The sequence below is a fragment of the Chlamydotis macqueenii genome, chromosome 4 (genome assembly GCF_036417535.1).
Source record: "Chlamydotis macqueenii isolate bChlMac1 chromosome 4, bChlMac1.mat, whole genome shotgun sequence".
In the NCBI taxonomy this organism is placed as follows: Eukaryota; Metazoa; Chordata; class Aves; order Otidiformes; family Otididae; genus Chlamydotis; species Chlamydotis macqueenii.
Genome location: NC_141559.1, coordinates 84,026,871 through 84,047,573, shown reverse-complemented (window position 1 = coordinate 84,047,573; position 20,703 = coordinate 84,026,871). Strand labels below are relative to the sequence as shown.

The following is a 20,703-nucleotide window of genomic DNA, read 5'->3' as shown; positions in this document are numbered from 1 at the left end:
GGCTGTGGGCCGGGGGGGGCCGGGCAGCCCCACCCCAGAGCGGCAGTGGGTGCGTGGGGGCTTTTTGGGGGGCGAGGGGTGCAGCTCGGCAGGGGTCTCACCCCCTCTCCCTCGCAGCCTGCTCTCGGAGATGAGGCGGAGGAGGGGGCTGGCGAACCCCCAGCGCTGTAAGCGCCCCCCCCGCCGCCCCGCTGCGTCCCGGGGGGCGCTGGCGCCACGGGGGGGGCCGGGAGAGCCCCCGCGCTCGGGGGGGAGGGCGTTTCCCCGGGACAGAGCTTTGCCAACGCCGCGTCGCCCCCCCGGCCCCAAACGTTGCCGCAAGCTCCCGTTGGGGGGCGAGGGGCCCCGGCCCCCTGTCCTGCGCGGCACGGGCGCCCGGGCGGTAGCCGGGTTTTGGCCCCAGCGGGGGCCCAGCCCTGTCACGAGCGCGTGGGGTCTCAGCACGGCCGGCCCCGCGCAGGCAGGCCGGACGCCGCGGACGCCGCAGCCCGAGCCGCGCGGGAGATGACGGCGTGGGTAAAGAACGGGGTGGGGGGGCGGTCCCGCGGCCGGCCGAGGAGCGGGCCCCCCGCGGGCCGGGGCGCGGCGCCGGAGCTGCAGAGCGTCCCGGCGAGCTCCACGGCGCGGGCGAGGCCAGGCCGCGGCACGGCGACCCGGCTGCCGTCGCGGCGGGGGGCTGCGTCGGCCGCGTGGCCGCGGGGGTCCCGGCGCGCGGCGCGACCCCTGGGCCGCGCGGCGTTTCCGAGGGCGGCGCGAGGAGGCCGCGCGGCGGGGGGCAGAGCGGCCGCAAGGGCAGCGACCGACGGCCCCCTGCCCGCCCCCGGCCCCCCACCGCGGGCCCAGGAGGGCGCCGGGGGGGCCGCAGCCCGGTAGGGAGCAGGGCTGGGGGGCGCGACGCCCGAGGGGGTCCCCGGGGCCGGGCAGCGAGGCGACAGCAGCCCCACTCTCACGTCTCGTCCGTGCGTCTCTCCCCGGGGCACGCGGCCGCGGGCACGGCTCCACCCGCGCGCCCCGGGGACGGGGTCCCGCGCAGAGCCCGGGCGACCAGCGGCCGCCCCCCCGCGCCCCAGCCCCTCGCCCGCCGCAAGCGCTCACCCTCCTTCTCCGGCAGCTTGCGCCCCTTCTGCTCCCAGCGAAGCGGGGCGGCGGCGGGGGCCGCGCGGCGCGGTGTCCCCGCGGAGGGGTGCCGCCAAACCGCCCCCTCCCTCCGTCCCAGGCCGCAGCCCCTCTTTCAAACCCAAAACCAACCGCCATCTCCATTCACCGGTGCTTTCTCCAGCTCCGCCGTCGCGTCGCGGGGGAGAGCGAGCGAGAGCACCCTCACCCCTCGCACGCCACGGTTAATTAGCCGGGGAAATGCCCCCTAATTATCCTCCCCGTTAACCACGCACGCACGTCCCGGCGCACCGTCCCGCCAGCCAGCCCGCTCCTGCTGCTGCCCGGGGTCAGCCGGGCGGCCCAACGGAATCTGGACGCGCCGGGAAACCCGCTCGCGGGACGGCCGCGCGCGCCGAGGGACGGGCGGCAGCTCGGTGACGGATCCTGCGCCCGACAGAGAACGCAAGAGGCGCGGGGACGCGCGCGGGGAGGCCGCACCCCGCTCCTCCTTCCCCGCCCTGAGTTGCTGCCAACCCCGCTTTCCGGGCGATCCCCCGCACCCCCGCCTCTGTTTGCACCCCCGCCGGACGGGGGCTCCCCGGGGGAAACGCCGCGGCCCGGCACGGCTGCTCGCCGCCCACCTGCCCTTTCCCCCGCCGCTGCGCGCTCCCTGATCGAGTGAATTCCTCTCCCCTGGCTGCGCCCTCCAAACACCCGTGAAAATCGACGCCGGCTCCGCTCCTGCGGGACGGGAACGCCGAGCCCGGCCGCCGCGGCCGGGCCAGAGCCGCCGAGCAGAGGCACTTCAGAGCGCACGACTCCCGAATTGTTAACCGACGCGGTAATTCGCGCCGCGTTTTAACCGGAGCTCCCTGCAAACGCGCTGCGGGGCACTCGGAGCACCCCCGCGCCAGCGCTGCGAGTAGCGAGGGATTTGGTAGTAATTCGCCACGTGTCCCGCGGTCTCCGCGTGCCGGGGAAGGGATGGGCTCCACCGCCCGCCCCGCTCCGGTTCCGCTCGGAGACACGCGCGTCGCCAGCGTCTCAAACGCCCCGCGGTCGCACGCGGGGGTCGGAGAAAACGGAGCCGTCACCCGGAGAAGTACAGGCGATCCGCCGCCGCTTTCGGGCGGGCGGTGGAAAAGCGAGGCTTGCAGAGGCTCGGCGGAAGGGACGCGAAGGCCGCGGACCTCGCCGTTCCCGCCCCACCCGCCGGCCCAGCGGCAGGAGCGCCGGGGCCCTGCTCCGACGCCGCGCCCACGGAAAGCACCCCGCGCTGCTCTGGCGTTTCCCGTCCCCCCCCCGCCCCGCGTTCGGAGCCAAAACCGCATCCCAAACCCCGCGGGGCTGGCGAGGGGCACGGCGCTCGCCCTGCCACCCTGCCCCGCGCGTCGCACAGCCGCGCTCGGGGGGGCCCGGCCTCGCCTGCCCACGCGCGGCGATGGGAACTGTTGGACGCCGTTCGGAGCAAGCTGTGAACGCGCCCCCAGGAGCTCCGCGGCAGCCGGCCCCCGACGGCAGAGCTCCGCGCCAGAGACACGCGCCCCCCGCTAACCCCGAGGCCTCCGCGCCGCGCCCGCGGCAGCCCTTCCCCCCGGTAGCTCTCACCCTCCGCTGTTTCTCTCAAAATTTATCAAAAAAATTCCCCCACGCGACAGCGAGTCGGGAGCCCGGCGCTCGCGGGCCGGAGGGACAGGAGCGCGGCAGCCTCGCCGAGGCCGGCGGCACCCGCAGCCCGTAGCGGAGCAGCAGCTCTCCGCGCCGCTACCAAACCCGCGCCAGAACCACCGGCGCCGCGGGCCCCGAGCCGCACAGGGACCGCGCGCCGCGCCGCGCCTCGCCTCCCCTCAGCCAGAACCGGCCGCACAGCGAGCCGCTCTCCTCCGGAACTCCTCAAACGGTCATTCCGGAGCGCGACGCCGGAGCCGCGCGCAGCCCCGCTCCCGGCTCGCACCAGGGGATCTGGGTCTGGCACAGGCTGGGGGAAACCAGCAACGAGGCAAAAAACGGGGGGAAAAAAGGGGTTTTTGCCATCACCGCTCGCCGGGAAACGGCTTCCCGGGGCCCGACGCCGTGGGGAGGCCGCCGGCAAAGCCGGAGGAGAGAAAAGCGGCTGCTGGCACACGGAAATCACACAGCCGGGGACGGCCAGGCCTTCCCGGTCACCTCCCGCGGCCAGGCGGCGCGGGGGACACCGGCGTCCCGCAGCGCCGGCCAGCTCCCGGCAGGAACGCGCCGGGGTTTCACAGTTTGCCTACTTTATTCTCTTTTTTTTTTTTTAATTAATGGCTCTGTGTAAACCGCAGCGAAACATCACGCGCGCTCCGCGGCCGCAGCGAGGGAACGGCTGCCCCCCGGCCAAACCGCACCCCGCGCAAACCCCCGGCTTCGCGCCCCGGCCGGCGACGTCTCGCGGGCCCCCGCGTGCGGCGGGCAGCGCCGGGGGGCCGGACCCCCCCCACCCCGCGCTCGGCTGCGGCCGCACGTCCTCCTCGCACGCGGTCCCGGGGCTCAGCGGGGCCGCGGAAAAAGGCGCGAGCCCTCCCCGGCGCCCAGTTCATAGATTCCCAGCGCAAATCCCTCGGAGAGACATGGCGGGGCGCGCAGCGAGGCCCAGGGACGGCGCCGCCTCGCAGCCCCCCGCACGGCTGGGCTCTGCCCTGCTCCTGCGCCGGCGGGTCAGTAAATCTTCTGTCGGCTGGGCAGGATGGCCTCCTTGACGAAGGAGAAGATGAGGAGGATGCCGGAGCGCTTGCCTCTCTTCCCCTTGGTGAAGTAGTTGGAGACCACGTCGTCTGCGGGGAGAAGGGCAGAAGGATGAAGCGCGAACCCGCCCACCGCCGCGGGAGCGCCGGGACGGGCCGCGCGGTGCCAGGGCGACGCACGAGCTCTTCAGAGTTTCCGGTTTGCTCCCACCTGGCCTACCCGGGCGCTCCCAAACCACTGCCACGGAGCCCAAACCCCTTCCGGAGCCGCAGGGACAGCCACAGGGCCCCCCTGCGGCACGGAAAGCCGCAACGGCACCCCTCGCCCTGCAGAAGCTCCCCCGCTTTCCCTGCCCCGGCCTTGGGAAGGGGTCACCCGAGCAGCTGCCCCCCTTCCCCGCTCCGTGAGGGAACGGCCCGCGGTCACAGCCCCCGTGCAAAACGCGCGGGCGCCGGCGGGCGCGCTCACCTCCGGGCTGCACGGTGGACGGGAGCACGTTCTCTCCGGCCGACAAGGAGACGAAGAAAGCGAAAGGAATCAGCCAGAGGCAGAAGGTGAAGTAGGCCAGGACCTGCGGGCAGAGCGCGAGAGGCGGCGAGGGCGCAGCCGCGGCCTCGGAGACGCTGGCGCCCGCGCGGGCTGACAGCCCCAGCCACGCAGCCCGCCCTTCCGCCCGGAGCCCGGGACACACGGCACCGCGCAGGGACAACCGCAACCCAGCGCCCCGACGGGGGACAAACCCCACCCAGCAGCTGCCGCAGAAGGGCAGGAAAAGCCCTCGCTCCTCCTGAAAAACCTTTACCCCCCCCAACCCGGAATTTCAAAGAGCGCAATTAACCGAGCGGGAAACCGGCTGTGCCGCTACGACTAATTAAACCCTTGGCGGGCCACAAGGAAGAGCTGGGACCCAGGCCCGCTCCTCCGGCCCCGGGGCGGGACGCGGGCGCAGCACGAGGAGCCGGCCGCCGCGGTTCGGGGAGGGCTGAGCCGCCACGCCGCCGCCGCCGCCGCACAAACGCCGGAGAGGCCTTGAAACCCCGGAAAAAAGGCGGCTGCCTTTTCGTTTTGGCGGGGGCTTTCCTGTTTGTTTTTAAAATCCGTGCTTGAGATGGAATATTTCCTCTGCCCTTCGGCCGGCCGAGAAGGCCCAAGCCCGCACGCGAGAACGGACGCGGAGCTTCCCCGGCGTTTCCGAGGGCAGGCGCGCAGGAGCGCCCAGGGAAGGTCTGCGGAAAACGTCCTCGGCGTGGCGTGCCGCCGGCCGGAAAGACGGCATTTTCCGCCCCCCGCCGCCGGAGGAGCACGGACCCGCTCCTCCCGCCGGCCCCTCACCTCAGAGAACTGGTAGTACTCCTCGGCGAAGTACTGGAAGGCCAGGTAGTGGTTGAACACAACCAGCACTGCCGAAGGAAACAGCGGGGTCAGCCTCCGGCGGGCAGCGACGCCGCCGGCGCGCCCCGAGCCCCCGGCGCGAGCAGCCGGCGTCCCCCCGGCCCCGTCCCGTCACTCCCCGCAGCCCCCAGCCAGCCCTCGGCCCTCTGGCGCGAAGCACAGCGTCCCGCGCGGCTTCGTCGTCCCCTCCGGCCCGGGGACATCACCGGGGGGGACAACAACGAGAGGAGAGCCCGGGTCTGCCGGAAAGCGCAGCGCCCGCGCCCGCGCCACGGGAGGGCTACGCGGGCCCTCGGGTAGCGGATAAAATCCCACCCGGGTGAGCGCCTCGGGGCGCACAGCTACTGCAGTCGCGCACACAGCACCCCGAAACACGCAGAGGCGCCCCAGCAGCTTCGCCCGTTGGCTGCCGAAGGCGTCACCGCAAACCCCTCGGAGCGGAGACCGGCAGGCAGATCCGCGCGCGGGGCGCCGAAGCTCGCGGGAGGCTGGGGAACCCGCGGCGGGGGCAACGCGCCCGGCCCCCTCGCGCAGCCGAAACGCCGCGCAACCGGCCGACCGGCAGCCGAGCGCGGCAGGCAGCCGCCAAAATACGGGAGCGGCCGATTTCCAGCCCTGCCCGACGCCGCTCCGCGACGCTCGGCCGGGGCGCGCAGCCACCAGCGTCGCAACGCGCCAGTTCAAAAGCGCCGCACCAAGTCCCGAGACCCCCGAAAAGGCCCGGGGGGGGGGGCCGGCAGAGCGAAAGGCACAGCTCTGCTGCCGCCCGCAGCCCGGCGGGGGCTCCCGCGGGAAGGCGCGCCCGCGCTCACCGCAGGACAGCACGAAGTTGGAGGAGGTCAGGACGATGAAGGGGAAGGTCTGCAGCAGGCCGAAGTAGACCAGGTTGGTGAAGAGCCCCACGCCCACCATGAACCCGGGGAAGCGCTCGAAGAGGTACAGCCCCACCAGCACGGCCGAGGAGAACTGCGGGAGAGCAGGGGCGTGAGGCGCGGGGCGCGGCGGGGCGGGACCGCCAGCGGGGATCCCGCCGCGCCCGCGGCGATTTTCAGCGTGCCGACGGCGCCGCGTCACCCACCCCCTCCCGGCCGGCACCCCGGGAAAGGCCCACGGGGAATCCCACCGGGATCCCGCCCGGGCCCCGGTTTCCCCAGTCAGGGGGAGGGGGGGCGCTGGGGGAGGCGAGCGGGGTCACCACCCCCCAGTCGAGCGAGGCGCCGGGCGAAGCCCCGAGCCGGAGCCACCCCGGGGCCAGGGGACGCCGGAGCCCGGCGAGCGCTCGCACCCTTGGCAGAGCCGGGGTCCCGCGAGGCATTCCGAGGCGGAGCGGGCGCGGGGGCTTACCCAGATCATGTACTTGATGATCCTCCTGGTGACCACGGTGTACTCCTCGATCAGCTCGGCCAGGTAGTACAGCCCAGCAGCTGCGGGGGAGCGCGGCTCAGCCCCCGCCCGGGCCGGGGGGGCTGAGGGGCAGGGGTGCCCCCCTTCCCCACAACTCTGAGGCACCCAGGGCACCTCAGGGGCACCCAGAGGACCCCCAAACTCCGGGGCTTCCACAGGGGCTCCCACGGGACACCCCCCCGCCCCCCGCCAATCTCTGGGGCATCTGCAGGGCCTCAGGGACACCCACGGGACAGCCCCCCCCGGCCAATCTCTGGGGCACCCATGGGACTCTCCCAATCTCAGGGGCATCCTCAGGGGCACCCATGGGACCATCCCCCCCCAATCTCTGGGGCACCCGCAGGACCCCAGGGGCACTCAGAGACCTCAGGGGCACCCACGGGACCCCCCCCAATCTCTGGGGCACCCGCAGGACCTCAGGGGCACCCATGGGATCCCCCCAATCTCTGGGGCACCCGCAGGACCTCAGGGGCACCCACGGGACCCCCCCCAATCTCTGGGGCACCCGCAGGACCTCAGGAGCACTCAGAGGCCCCAGGGGCACCCATGGGACCCCCCCCAATCTCTGGGGCACCCGCAGGACCTCAGGAGCACTCAGAGGCCCCAGGGGCACCCATGGGACCCCCCCCAATCTCTGGGGCACCCGCAGGACCCCAGGGACACTCAGAGGCCCCAGGGGCACCCATGGGACCCCCCCAATCTCTGCGGCACGCAGGGACCCCGGGACACCCCGGCACGCAGGGACCCCGGGCGCACAGGAGGGGCTGGACCGGCGGCCCCGAACCCGCTCCCAGCAGGAGCCCAGGCCGTCCCCTCCCCGCGGAGAAACGCCCGACATATCGCGACAGCGCCCAGGAGAGGCCTGCGGCGGGGCCCGGGCCCGGCGCGCCGGCACCCCCGCGGGCCCGCGCCCCCGGCGGCGGGCTCACCGATGGCCAGGGTGACGAAGGCCACCTGGATGAGCAGGGAGAGCCAGCTCAGCGCGTAGATGAACCACATGGCCGGGACAGGCCCGGCCGGGCCCCGCCGCTCCGCTTCCTGCTCGGGCGGCGGCGGCGGCGGCGGCGGCGGCGGCGCGGACCACGCGGCCCCGGAACAAACGAGTCCCGCCCGGCGCGCCGCCAGCACCGCCCCCCTCCGGCGCTACAGCGCCCCCTGCAGGCGCGGAGGGCCTGCCGCGCCGCGCTCGGGTAGCGGGGAGGGGGGCGGACGGCGGGGGGACCCCGAAACGTGCGGGGACCCCCCGCAAACCGTACAGGGAGCCTCCAAACCGTACAGGGACCCCGAAACGTGCGGGGACCCCCCGCAAACCGTACAGGGAGCCTCCAAACCGTACAGGGACCCCGAAACGTGCGGGGACCCCCCAAACTGCATAGGGACCCCCCCCCAAACCATACAGGGACCCCGAAACGGGCGGGGACCCCCCAAACTGCATAGGGACCCCCCAAACTGCATAGGGACCCCCCAAACCATACAGGGACGCCGAAACGTGCGGGGACCCCCCAAACTGCATAGGGACCCCCCCCAAACCATACAGGGACCCCGAAACGTGCGGGGGCCCCCCAAACTGCATAGGGACCCCCCCAAACCATATAGGGACCCCGAAACGTGTGAGGACCCCCCAAACTGCATAGGGACCCCCCCAAACCATACAGGGACCCCCCAAAGTGTACAGGGAGCCCCAAAAACCATTCAGGGACCCTGAAACATACGGGAACCCCCCAAATTGCACAGAGACCCCCTCGAGCCGCGTGGGAACCCCAAAACTGCACAGGGACTCCCAAAAACCATACAGGGACTCCGAAAAGTACAGGGACTCCCCCAAACTGCACAGGGACCCCCCAAAACTGTACAGGGACCCCGAAACGTACAGGGACCCCCCAAACTGCATAGGGATGCCTCCCAAACGATACAGGGACCCCCAAAACCGTATGGGACCCCCCAGACTGCACAGGGGCCCCCTCGAACCAAACAGGGACCTCGAAACGTACGGGGAACCCTCAAACTGTACAGGGACCCCCCCAAAACTGTACAGGGACCCCGAAACGTACGGGGAACCCCCCAAACCCTGTGCAAACCCCCCAAACTGCACAGGGAACTCCCCAAAACCATACAAGGACCCCAAAACCTACAGGGAATCCCCCAAACTGTACAGGGACCCCCCAAACCGTGTGGGACCCCCGAAACCATATGGGAGCCTCCAAACTGTGCAGGGACCCCCCCAAACCTTACAACGTACAGGGACCCCCCCAAACTGTACAGGGACCCTGAACCATGCAGGGCCCCCCCCAAACCATACCGGGATACGCTCCCCAAACAGGGACCCCAAAACTCCCGATCTGTACAGAGATCCCCCAAACCGCACAGGGACCCCCCCCAAACCGCGCAGAGATCCCCCCCCAAACTGTACAAGGACCCTGGACCTTACAGGGACCCCCCTAAACCGCACAGGGACCCCCAAACCCTGTAGGGACCCTGACCCGCACAGGGACCCCCCGAACTCCACGGGGACCCCCCAAAACCGCACAGGGACCCCCAAACCCTGTAGGGACCCTGACCCGCACAGGGACCCCCCTGAACTCCATGGGGCCCCCCCAAAACCGCACAGGGACCCCCCCACCCATATGGGAACCCCGGAGTACGGGACCCCCCCTAAACCGTATAGGGACCCCCAAACCGCACAGGGACCCCCCCCAAACTGTACGGGGACCCCCCGAACCTGTGTAGGGACCCCTTGAAACCGGAGAACACCCCTGCACCCGCGTAGGGGCCCCCCCACACCCACGTATGGACCCCAAAACATCTGCAGGGGCCCGAGAGGCACGCGGGGGTGCCGGGGACCCCCAGCACCCGTTTAGGGACCCCCTGCGCCCCTGTAGGGACCCCGTGTGCCCGCACAGGGACCCCCTGGGGGCTCGGCGCGTGCTGGTGCCCCCCGCGTCCCCCGCGGGACCCCCGGGCAGGGGCGCACGCACGCGCCCGCCCTTGGCTGCGGGGCCCGGTTGTCGCGGGGTCGCACGCGTGGCGTGGCGTGTACCCCGGCCGTGCGGCGGGGTCCGCGTGTCTTGGCGGGGTGACGGGGGGCTCGGGGCGCAGCAGCCCTCTCCTGCGCGGGGAACGGGGTGGGGGGGTGTGTGGGGGTGTGTGGGGCGCACATGTGTGCGGGGTGTGTACATGGGGTGTACGTGTGGGGGGGGTGTACATGGGATCCGCATGTATGGGGGGGGTGTGGGGTGTACATGTGTGGGGGGTGTACGTGTGGGGTGTACATGTGTGGGGTGTACATGTGTGCGGGGTGTGTACATGGGGTGTACATGTGTGGGGTGTACATGTGTGGGGGGTGTACGTGTGGGGTGTACGTGTGGGGTGTACATGTGTGGGGGGTGTGTACATGGGGTGTACATGTGTGGGGTGTACATGTGTGGGGTGTACATGTGTGGGGTGTTGTGTGGGGGGTGTACGTGTGGGGTGTACATGTGTGCGGGGTGTGTACATGGGGTGTACATGTGTGGGGTGTACATGGGGTGTACGTGTGGGGGGTGTTGTGTGTGGGGTGTACATGTGTGGGGGGTGTGTACATGTGTGGGGTGTACATGTGGGGGGGTGTGTACATGGGGTGTACATGTGTGGGGTGTTGTGTGTGGGGTGTACGTGTGTGCGGGGTGTGTACATGGGGTGTACATGTGTGGGGTGTACATGGGGTGTACGTGTGGGGGGTGTGTACATGGGGTGTACGTGTGGGGTGTACATGTGGGGTGTACATGCGTGGGAGGGGGTGGGGGGTGTACCTGTGTGGGCGGTCGTGCACGAGGTGTACACATGTGGGGGTGTGTGTACGTGCAATGCACATGTATGGGGTGTGCACCTATGGGGAGTGTGTGCATGGGGTGCACGCATATGGGGTGTACGCACGTGTGGGGCCGTGCACACATGTGGGGATGTATGTGCGTGGTGTGTACATGTGGGGGGTGTGGGAGGGTGGCTGTACACACATGGAGGTGTGTGTGCATGGGGTGTACACGTGTGAGGCGTGTGTGCATGAGGTGTGCATGTGTGGGGTTGTGCATGGAGTGAACACGTGTGAGGGTGTGTGTGCATGGAGTGAACACGTGTGTGGGTGTGTGCATGGGGTGCACATGTGTGGCGCGTGCGGGCGTACTTGTGTGTGGGTGTGTGCATGGGGTGCACATGTGTGGCGCGTGGGGGCATACACGTGTGTGGGCGTGTGCATGGGGTGTACATGTGTGGGGCGTGGGGATGTACATGTGTGTGGGTGTGTGCATGGGGTGCACATGTGTGGCGCGTGGGGGCGTACATGTGTGTGGGTGTGTGCATGGGGTGCACACGTGTGGGGCGTGCGGGCGTACATGTGTGTGGGTGTGTGCATGTGGTGCACATGTGTGGCGCGTGCGGGCGTACATGTGTGTGGGTGTGTGCATGGGGTGCACATGTGTGGCGCGTGGGGGCGTACGTGTGTGTGCGTGTGCGCATCGGGAGCAGACGGGGGGTGCGCTCGGGGGTACGTGTGTGCGTGGGGGGGCGCGTGTGCGTGGCGGGGCTGTGGGGTGTACACGCGTGGGGCCACGCGTCCGCATGGGGGGGGGGCGTGGGGTCCATGTGCGTTGTGTGCGCGTGCACGGGCTGTGCACGCGCGCGTGCGCGGGGGCCACGCCCACGTCCCCGCAAACCCCCCCTCACCCCCCCCCCCCCCACGCCGGGGCCCGGGGGGGGCTCGGTGACCCCGCGCTGCCCCCACGCGGGTGGGGGGGCTGCAGCCTGCCCCCCCCCCCCCCCAGCCGCGGGCACGGCGCGTGCGGGTGCGGGTGCGGGCGCGGGGCGCTCCCCGGGGCGGGGGGGCTGCCGCCGGCGCGGGCTCGCGGGAACGGGCGGGTGCGGGGCCGCCCCCCCCGCCCCGGGCTGCTGCGAGCCCCTGCGCGGCTCTGCGGGGGCGGGCCCGCATTTCGGGGGGGGCGCCCAGCCCTCTCCCCGCGCCCCCCCCCCCCCCGTTTTCCCCGCAAATCCCCCTTTTCTCCGGGACCCCCGCTCAGCGCTGGAAGCGGCAGCGGGGGGGGGGCACCCTGGGGACCACAGGCACCCTGAGGGAGCACCCCAAACACCCCGGGCACCCTGAGGGAGCACCCCGGGGACCCCAAACACCTGGAGCACCCTGGGGACCCCAGGCCCCGCGAGCACCCCGGGGACCCCAAACACCCTGGGCACCCCAAGAACCCCAGGCACCCTGAGGGAGCACCCCAAACACCCTGGGCACCCCGAGCACCCCAAACACCCTGAGTGAGCACCCCGGGGACCCCAAACACCTGGAGCACCCCAGGGACCCCAGGCACCCTGACTGAGCACCCCAAACACCCTGGGCACCCCGAGCACCCCAAACACCCCGGGCACCCCAAACACCTGGAGCACCCCAAGAACCCCAGGCACCCTGAGTGAGCACCCCAAACAGCCTGGGCACCCCGAGCACCCCAAACACCCCGGGCACCTCGCCCGCCGCTGGGACCCCACGCACCCCAAAGGATCCTGCGCACCCCAGGCCCCGCGAGCACCCCCGGGGACCCCAGACACCTGGAGCACCCCAAGAACCCCAGGCACCCTGGGCACCCTAAGTATTCTGGGCGTCCTGAGCACCCTGGGGCCCCCAAACATCCCGAACACCCCAGGCACCCCCAGCACCCCCAGCGCCCTGGGGGACTCCTGAGCACCCCAAGTACCGCAGGTGCCCCCAGCACCCCCAAGTACCCCGGGCACCCCGAGCATCCCAAACACCCCCAGCACCCCAACGGCCCGGAGCACCCCAACCAGCCCCCCAGGCCCCGCACCCCCACTCCACCCGGGGACCCTGCCCCCCGCCTCGCCCCCGCTCCCCGCCCCACCACCGTTGCTCCCAGCGCGGCGCCCCCAGCCCCGGGGGGTGCCCCGCGCGGTGCCGCTCGCCCCCGCGCCGCGGGTGCAGGATGCGACCCCAGAGCGGCCGTGGGGCTGGGCTGCGCGGGGGCCGGTGGGGGTCATTTTCCCACTTTTGGGGGTTTTGTGCTTTTTTTCCTTCCCCCCGCCCCAGCTCAGCCCGAGAAGAAGATGGCGGCCGGGCGCGGCCCCTCCCGCCGCGCGGCGGGCGCCATGAGCGTGCAGGCCGCACGCCGCCATTTCCCCTCGCCGCCCGGCGCCTGACGCGCTCCGCAGCGCTTTCTGGTGTCCCCCCCCGGCCCCCGCGGGACGGGCACCCCCACCCCGCTGCCCCGGCCCCCCGCCAGCCCCCCCAGCACCCTCATGGACGGGGGGGCCATCCCATGGATCCTGACCCCCCCCCCAGCCCCACACATCCCCGTGGATGGGATTTGGGGATTCCCCCCCCAGCCCCACACATCCCCGTGGATGGGATTTGGGGATTCCCCCCCCAGCCCCCACACATCCCCGTGGATGGGATTTGGGGATTCCCCCCCAGCCCCACACATCCCCGTGGATGGGATTTGGGGATTCCCCCCCAGCCCCACACATCCCCGTGGATGGGATGTGGGGATTCCCCCCCCAGCCCCACACATCCCCGTGGATGGGATGTGGGGATTCCCCCCCCCAGCCCCACACATCCCCGTGGATGGGATTTGGGGATTCCCCCCCCCAGCCCCACACATCCCCGTGGATGGGATTTGGGGATTCCCCCCCCAGCCCCACACATCCCCGTGGATGGGATTTGGGGATTCCCCCCCAGCCCCACACATCCCCGTGGATGGGATTTGGGGATTCCCCCCCAGCCCCACACATCCCCGTGGATGGGATTTGGGGATTCCCCCCCAGCCCCACACATCCCCGTGGATGGGATTTGGGGATTCCCCCCCAGCCCCACACATCCCCGTGGATGGGATTTGGGGATTCCCCCCCAGCCCCACACATCCCCGTGGATGGGATTTGGGGATTCCCCCCCCAGCCCCACACATCCCCGTGGATGGGATTTGGGGATTCCCCCCCAGCCCCACACATCCCCGTGGATGGGATTTGGGGATTCCCCCCCAGCCCCACACATCCCCGTGGATGGGATTTGGGGATTCCCCCCCCAGCCCCACACATCCCCGTGGATGGGATTTGGGGATTCCCCCCCCCAGCCCCACACATCCCCGTGGATGGGATTTGGGGATTCCCCCCCAGCCCCACACATCCCCGTGGATGGGATTTGGGGATTCCCCCCCAGCCCCACACATCCCCGTGGATGGGATTTGGGGATTCCCCCCAGCCCCACACGTCCCCGTGGATTGACCTTCCTCAGCGCCCCCACTCACGCTGCCTCCCCCCACCCCGCACCCCTCCCCGCACCCCTGGGGGGCAGCGGGGGGGCCCGGCCGCGGTTCCGTGATTCCGTACGCATCCCTGCGCTGATGCGGCCTGACAGCCCCGGTTGCGCCGGCTGCCCCGCGCGGCGCCCGAGCCGCCCGCCATTTCGGGTTGACGCTAATTCGCTCGGTGTTGGGCGCGGGTTCAGGCTCCGGTCAGCCCTGCCCGAGCCGATGTCCCCCCCGCGCTCCGCCGAAGGTCCCGCTGTCGCTTCGCCTCAGCCTCCGCGCGCTCCCCGAACCGTGAACGCAACGCGGCCGGCGACCGCGCCGCCACGTGAGCCCCTCGGCCGCGCTGCGCTGCTGGTGGGGGGCGCCCGCTCCCCTCCGTGGCCGCGGCGTTAGGAGCCCCCGCGGGAAGGAGGAGGCGTGGGGGGGGCCGCTGGTGCCCCACAGCCGCCTGTGAGCCGGCTCCCGCGCCCCCAGCATCGCTCCGGTGCCCCCCAGCTGGGCCCAGCACATCTCCATGGGGCTCTAGGGAAGCCCAGCACGTTGCCATGGGGTGGCAGAGGAGCCTAGAACATCTCCATGGGGTTCTAGAGGAGCCCAGCACATTGCCATGGGGTGGTAGAGGAACCTAGAACATCTCCATGGGGTTCTAGAGGAGACCACCATGTCCCCATGGGGTGGTAGAGGAACCTAGAACATCTCCATGGGGTTCTAGAGGAGCCCACCATGTCCCCACGGGGTTCTAGGGGAGCCCAGCATGTCCCCGTGGGGTGGTACACCAGCCCCCCAAGCCCCTGCCCCACACCGGTCCCACGCCGTGCCACCAAGGTCCCCAGCCCATGGCAGCTCCTCCTGGAGGGCTCCCACGGGGGGCAGGGGGGGCTGGGGGTCCCACCTGGATGAGGGGTGCTCCCCTGGGTGCTCCCCGTCACCCCAGCCCCCTCTCTCTGCTCCATCTCCTGCCCCGCTCCCCGTCACTTGTGGGGTGTCCGTGCCACCCCTCCTGCCCTCGGCCGGGGTTTGGGGGTCCCGTCTCCCCCTGGCTGGGGTTCGGGGGGTCCACCCTCCCCTCAACAGGGAATTGGGTGTCCCAAATCTCCCCAGTTGGGGTTGGGGGGCACCACTTTGGGGAGCTGGGGTTTCTCCCCCCAGCTAGATTTTGGGGTCCTGTCTCCCCCAGTCAGGGTTTGGGGGTCCCGTGTCCCCCCAGTCGGGGTTTGGGGGTCCCGTGTCCCCCCAGCCAGGTTTTGGGATCCCATGTCCCCCCAGTCGGGGTTTGGGGGTCCTGTCTCCCCCAGTCGGGGTTTGGGGGGTCCCGTGTCCCCCCAGTCGGGGTTTGGGGGTCCCTTCTCCCCCCAGCCAGGTTTTGGGATCCCATGTCCCCCCAGTCAGGGTTTGGGGGTCCCGTGTCCCCCCAGTCAGGGTTTGGGGGTCCTGTCTCCCCCAGCCAGGTTTTGGGATCCCATGTCCCCCCAGTTGGGGTTTGGGGGTCCTGTCTCCCCCAGCCAGGTTTTGGGATCCCATGTCCCCCCAGTTGGGTTTGGGGGTCCCGTGTCCCCCCAGTTGGGGTTTGGGGGTCCCATCTGCCCCCGGCTGGGATTTGGGGTGCCATCTCCTCCCAGCTGGGGCTCGGGGGTCCCATCCCCCCCGGCGGGGTGTGCCACCACCAGGGCGCCTTCTGGGTCCCCAGCTGCTGGGGTCACCCGGGGGGTCCCGGGGTGGCTCCTCCGCAGGACGCCCACCCCGTGGGTGCCCCACCGGTGACGCTGCCCAGCCCCGCGCTGGCCCTCCCCCGTCACCCCCGTCTGTCCCTCCCCACGGAGGGGGGGGGGGCACGGCCCCTGCACCCCCAGCGCACACCCACACCCCTGTCCCGCCGTGCACGCGTGGGATCCGCTGCACACGCGTCGCACCCGTGTCACATCCATTGCACACGCGTCGCACCCCATCGCACACGCATCACATCCATCGCACACGCATTGCACCCCATCACACACGCATCGCACACGCATCACATCTATCGCACATGTATCACACCCCATCGCACACGCGTCGCACCCCATCACACACGCATCACATCCATCGCACACGCATCACATCCATTGCACACGCATCGCACCCCATCGCACACGTGTCACACCCCATCGCACACGCATCGCACCCCGTTGCACACACATCGCACCCCATCGCACACGTGTCACACCCCATCGCACACGCATCGCACCCCGTTGCACACACATCGCACCCCATCGCACATGCAATGGGTCCCATCACACACACATCGCACCCCATCGCACACGTGTCACACCCCATCGAACACGCATCGCACCCCATCGCACACGTGCCACACCCCATCGCACACGTGTCACACCCCATCGCACACGCATCACATCCCCTTGCGCACGCACGACACCCCGTTGCACGCGCACTGCGACCTGTTGCACACGCGTGGGACCCCGCTGCGCACGCATCACGCCCCGCTGCACGCGGGAGTGCCGTTGCACACGCGGCACCGCGCCCCTCGCACACGCACGGGATCCCGTGCCTCCCGCCCTCCCCGCGGCTGCGGGGGCGCCGGGCCCCCCCTGGTGACCCCCAGTCCCCGTGGGCAGCGGGGGGGGGGCCGGGGGGGCCGGGGGGGCCGGGGGGGCCGGGGGGGCCCGGTGCGTCAGCGGGGGATTAGCGGGGCCGGGAGCCGCCTGAGCCCCTGATCCCGCTTAGCGCCCCGGCCCTCACGCGGCCGGGCGTCACCGCGCCCGGGGCTGCAAACTGGGGGGGTGTGGGGGGGGCTCTGCTCCCCTGGGCTGACCCCCCGAATCCTGCCCCGGGCCCATGTTGGGGGGGATCCCCCGCCACGGGCAGGCGGCGGGGATTCTCTGGCGGCTCGTACGGGGTTGGCACCCTCCCGCCGCTCCGCACCCGTCGGGGCGAGAGGGGGCTTTTGTAGGGGCACCCCAAAACCTCGGCCCCCTCCGCCGGCCCCGGCTCAGCCCCGGCTTCCAGGTGGGTGCGGGGGTCCCGTTGCCCCCGACGGCGCCGTGGGAGCCGGGAGCCAGGTGACGCCGGCGGGGTCGCGGCAGCCGGGTCACGCCAAGGCGGTGACGGCAGCGCGGTGACGCCAGCGCGGCTCTAAATCCCCCCGGCCCCCGGCTCGCCCCCCCCCGGGCTTTATTAACTCATTTTCCGAGCCGGGCCCCGCCGGGGAGCGAACCAGGTCAGGCGTGTGCCGCCGCCGCCACGCGTGTGCCGCCGCCCTCCGCCGGCGAGGGGACGCCAGGGGCCGCGGTGGGACGGGGACACCCCGGCGTCCCACAGCCCGTGTGTGCCCCCCCCCCGCCCCATCGCCCCGGGGCCGTGCACGTGGGCAGCCCCGCGCGCCGGCACACGCCTCCCCGCACGCATGTGCGCGGCCGTGCGCACGCTCACGCACACGTGTGTGCACATGTGCGCCTGCCCCACGGGGAAACCGAGGGCGCGGGGGGGTACGTGATGGCGCCCGGCCCCGGGGTGGCCTTGGGGTGCTCCTGTCCCGGGGGATCCCCCGCTCCGAAATACTAATTAGGGACGCACAGCTCAGCTTTAACGAGCGGCGCCCGGCGGCACGTGAAGGGGCTCCGCGGCCTCGCCCCCCCCCAAAACACCGGCACAGGGGCTGGGAAATGCTGAGTCAGCAAAACGGCGTGGCGGGTGGGAGGGGGCTTGGCGTGGGAGAGGGGCCCCCGTCCCCAGGGTGGGGGGCTGCGGTGGGTGGGTGACGGACACGGGGGGCGTCCCTGCGCCGCAGCCCGGCCCTTCCCGAAACGCGCGGCGGGGTCCTGGGCGTGGGGGTGCCCCGGGGGCCGGCACGGGGGTCCCCGCGGCGCCGCCCCAGCACGGCCCCGGAGACGGTGTCCCCGTGGGACAGAGGGACGGACAAAGGGACGGAGGGACGGAGGCAGGGATGGAGGGACGGAGGGACGGATGAGTGGACAGCAGGATGGAGGGACGGATGGGTGGAAGGACGGATGGACTGGTGCACCGAGGGATGGATGGAGGGACGGACGGAGGGATGGAGGGACAAATGGATGGATGGATGGAGGGATGGATGGATGGACGGACAGACGGACCAAGGGATGGAGGGACAGACGGATGGAGGGACGGATGGAGGGATGGAGGAAGGGAGGGATGGATGGACAGATGGACCAAGGGATGGATGGAGGGACGGACGGACGGATGGAGGGAGGATGGATGGATGGATGGAGGGATGGATGGATGGACGGACAGATGGACCGAGGGATGGAGGGACAGAGGGATGAATGGATGGACGGACAGACGGACCAAGGGATGGAGGGACAGAGGGATGGAGGGATGGATGGAGGGATGGAGGGAGGGACGGACGGAGGGATGTAGGGACAAATGGATGGATGGATGGAGGGATGAATGGATGGACAGACAGATGGACCGAGGGATGGAGGGACAGAGGGATGGAGGGACGGACGGAGGGATGGAGGGAGGATGGATGGATGGATGGAGGGATGAATGGATGGACGGACAGACGGACTGAGGGATGGAGGGACAGAGGGACGGAGGGACGGATGGAGGGAGGATGGATGGACGGATGGAGGGATGGATGGATGGACGGACAGACAGACCGAGGGATGGAGGGACAGAGGGACGGAGGGATGCATGGATGGATGCAGGATGGAGGGAGGGATGGACAGATGCGGGATGGGCGGACGGAAGGACGGCAGGACAGCCGGGCGGCTGGCGGGGCGCCATGGGGACGGGCTGCGGGGCTGCGGGGGCCGCGGGCGGCGAAGGACAGCGGGACGGCGCCCGCCCCAGCCGCTCTCCCGCCCGGCGCCCCGTCCCGCGCTCCCGCGGCCGGGGGGCAGCGCAGCCCCTCGGGATGGGGACCGATCCGGGCCCCCGAAATACGGACCTCGGCCCCTCCGAGCCGGGCGCTTCCGCCGGGCCTTCCTCCCGCCTCTCCCTCCTCTGCCTCCCGAGCTGCGACGCCAGCGCCCACGGGACGCTGGAGCTGACGAAGCGGGGCGCAGCCCGCGCCCCCCACGTCCCCTCGCCACCTCCCCGCTCCCGCCCGTGACCCACGGCGCCTTCGGGGCCGCCGTCGCCCGGCGTTCCCCGGGACCCCACGGGACGGGGGCGTCCCTGGGGCGCTCCCGCCTCCCGCGCCCCGTTTCTGCGGAGGGGCGCGGCCGGGGGCCCGCAGTCCCCGAACCGTCGTGCCTTACCCCAAACGGGCGCGGGGGCCCGCGCGCCCCTCGCGCGCCCGCGGCTTCGCTGCGGCCGCCGTCGCCTCTCGGCCCGGTTGGGTCCCGGCGGGCGGGAGCCGCGGTGGGCGACGTCCCGGGGACCCCTGCCCCCCCCGGTGCTCCGCCGTGGCCCCGCTGGCTCCCCGGTGAGGCGGGTGGCACCCAGCCCGCGCCAGGACGTCGCGGCCCCGTCGTGGCGGGGGCACGCGCCCACGGCTCCCCGCGGCCCACCCGCGCCCCTCGGCCGCCACCTCCGCTCCGGCTTGGCCGGGACTGGAGACAAAGGCGCGGCCGGCCCCGGCCCCCGGCCCCCGGCCCCCGGCCCCCGGCCCCGGCCCCGGCCCCCGGCCCAGACAGGCTGGTGCCACCGGGGCTTAATGAGGGCGCGAGGGCGGTGGGCGCGGGGTGGGGCGCGGGGTGGGCGCGGGGGCCGCGCAGCGCACAGCGGGTTAACCCTTCCCCTGCCGCCTCCTCTGCCCGCCTTCGGGGCGGCTGCCGGATTTTTGGGGGGGGTCCCCCGCACCCCCGCCGCTCCCCGCACCCGGCGTCGGCCTCGGGGGGGTCCCAGCCGCAGACCCCCGCGGGCCCCCACCCTGCCAGATGCCCGGGGCGGACGCGGACGCCCCCGAGGGTCTCTGTCCCCTGAGTGGGGTGGTCACGGTCCCCACCCCGGGGACCCCCCCCGCCCCGCTCTGCCCCACGGCGCAGGGGAGCCCCGGGAAGGGCTGGAGCCGGCAGGGCCGGGGGTCCCCACCCCAAATCCCGGCCTGGCCGCTCCGCTGGCGCCGCCGTCCCGGGGCCGCCTGGGCTGGTCTGCTGCCCCGCTGCCCCCCCGGTCTCTGCCCCGTCACCCCATCCTGTGACCCCCCCTTCTCACCCCCTCCTGCCGGCCCCGGCCCCCACCTCCTCTTTCCGTCCCCATCCATCTGCGCGGCCGTCCGACACTCCATCCTCCCCCCATCCCCCCATCCCCCCATCCTCCCCCATCCCCCCCATCCTCCCCCCATCCCCCCCATCCTCCCCCATCCACCCATCCCCCCCATCCTCCCCCCACCCTCCCATCCTCCCCCCATCCCCCCATCCCCCCCCATCCCCCCATCCTCCCCCATCCCCCCCCATCCTCCCCCCATCCCCCCCATCCTCCCCCATCCCCCCATCCTCCCCCCATCCCCCCATCCTCCCCCATCCTCCCCCCATCCCCCCCATCCTCCCCCCACCCTCCCCATCCTCCCCCCATCCCCCCATCCCCCCCATCCCCCCATCCTCCCCCATCCCCCCCATCCCCCTGCCCCTCTCTCGTCCATCCGTCCGTCCATCTGCCTTCTCCGTCTGCCCCCATCTCCCCCACCCATCTGTCCGTCCCCCTGTCCCCCGTCTCCCCCACCCATCTGTCCGTCCCCCTGTCCCCCTGTCTCCCCCACCCATCTGTCCGTCCCCTGTCCCCCTGTCTCCCCCACCCATCTGTCCGTCCCCCTGTCCCCCCGTCTCCCCCGTCCCTCCACCTGCTCAGCCTTACAGCTCTGTCCCCTCCACCGCCCTCTCCATCCACCCGCCTCGCCGTC

The 20,703-nt window shown here is 72.0% G+C and overlaps 1 protein-coding gene across 1 annotated transcript; it reads right to left on the bottom strand.

Moving 5' to 3' along the window:
- Positions 1–3,339: 3,339 nt before the first annotated feature.
- On the bottom strand, positions 3,340–7,658 carry TEX261 (testis expressed 261). Its single transcript, XM_086746876.1, has 6 exons — positions 7,530–7,658; positions 6,541–6,620; positions 6,009–6,162; positions 5,137–5,204; positions 4,273–4,375; positions 3,340–3,893 (listed from the first exon to the last, which is right to left on the bottom strand). The coding sequence occupies exons 1-6, from the start codon at positions 7,597–7,599 to the stop codon at positions 3,778–3,780; spliced, it is 591 nt and encodes a 196-aa protein (XP_086603002.1). The 5' UTR covers positions 7,600–7,658; the 3' UTR covers positions 3,340–3,777.
- Positions 7,659–20,703: the final 13,045 nt, after the last annotated feature.

What these genes read in the sequence shown, in the direction of transcription:
- TEX261 (XM_086746876.1), bottom strand. Translation starts at nt 7,599, where the DNA reads ATGTGGTTCATCTACGCGCTGAGCTGGCTCTCCCTGCTCATCCAGGTG. An exon ending in CAACTTCGTGCTGTCCTGCG is followed by an intron (nt 5,205 to 6,008) that starts GTGAGCGCGGGC and finishes TTCCTTCGGCAG; the next exon opens with TGCTGGTTGTGTTCAACCAC. An exon ending in GTCCACCGTGCAGCCCGGAG is followed by an intron (nt 3,894 to 4,272) that starts GTGAGCGCGCCC and finishes TTCTCCCCGCAG; the next exon opens with ACGACGTGGTCTCCAACTAC.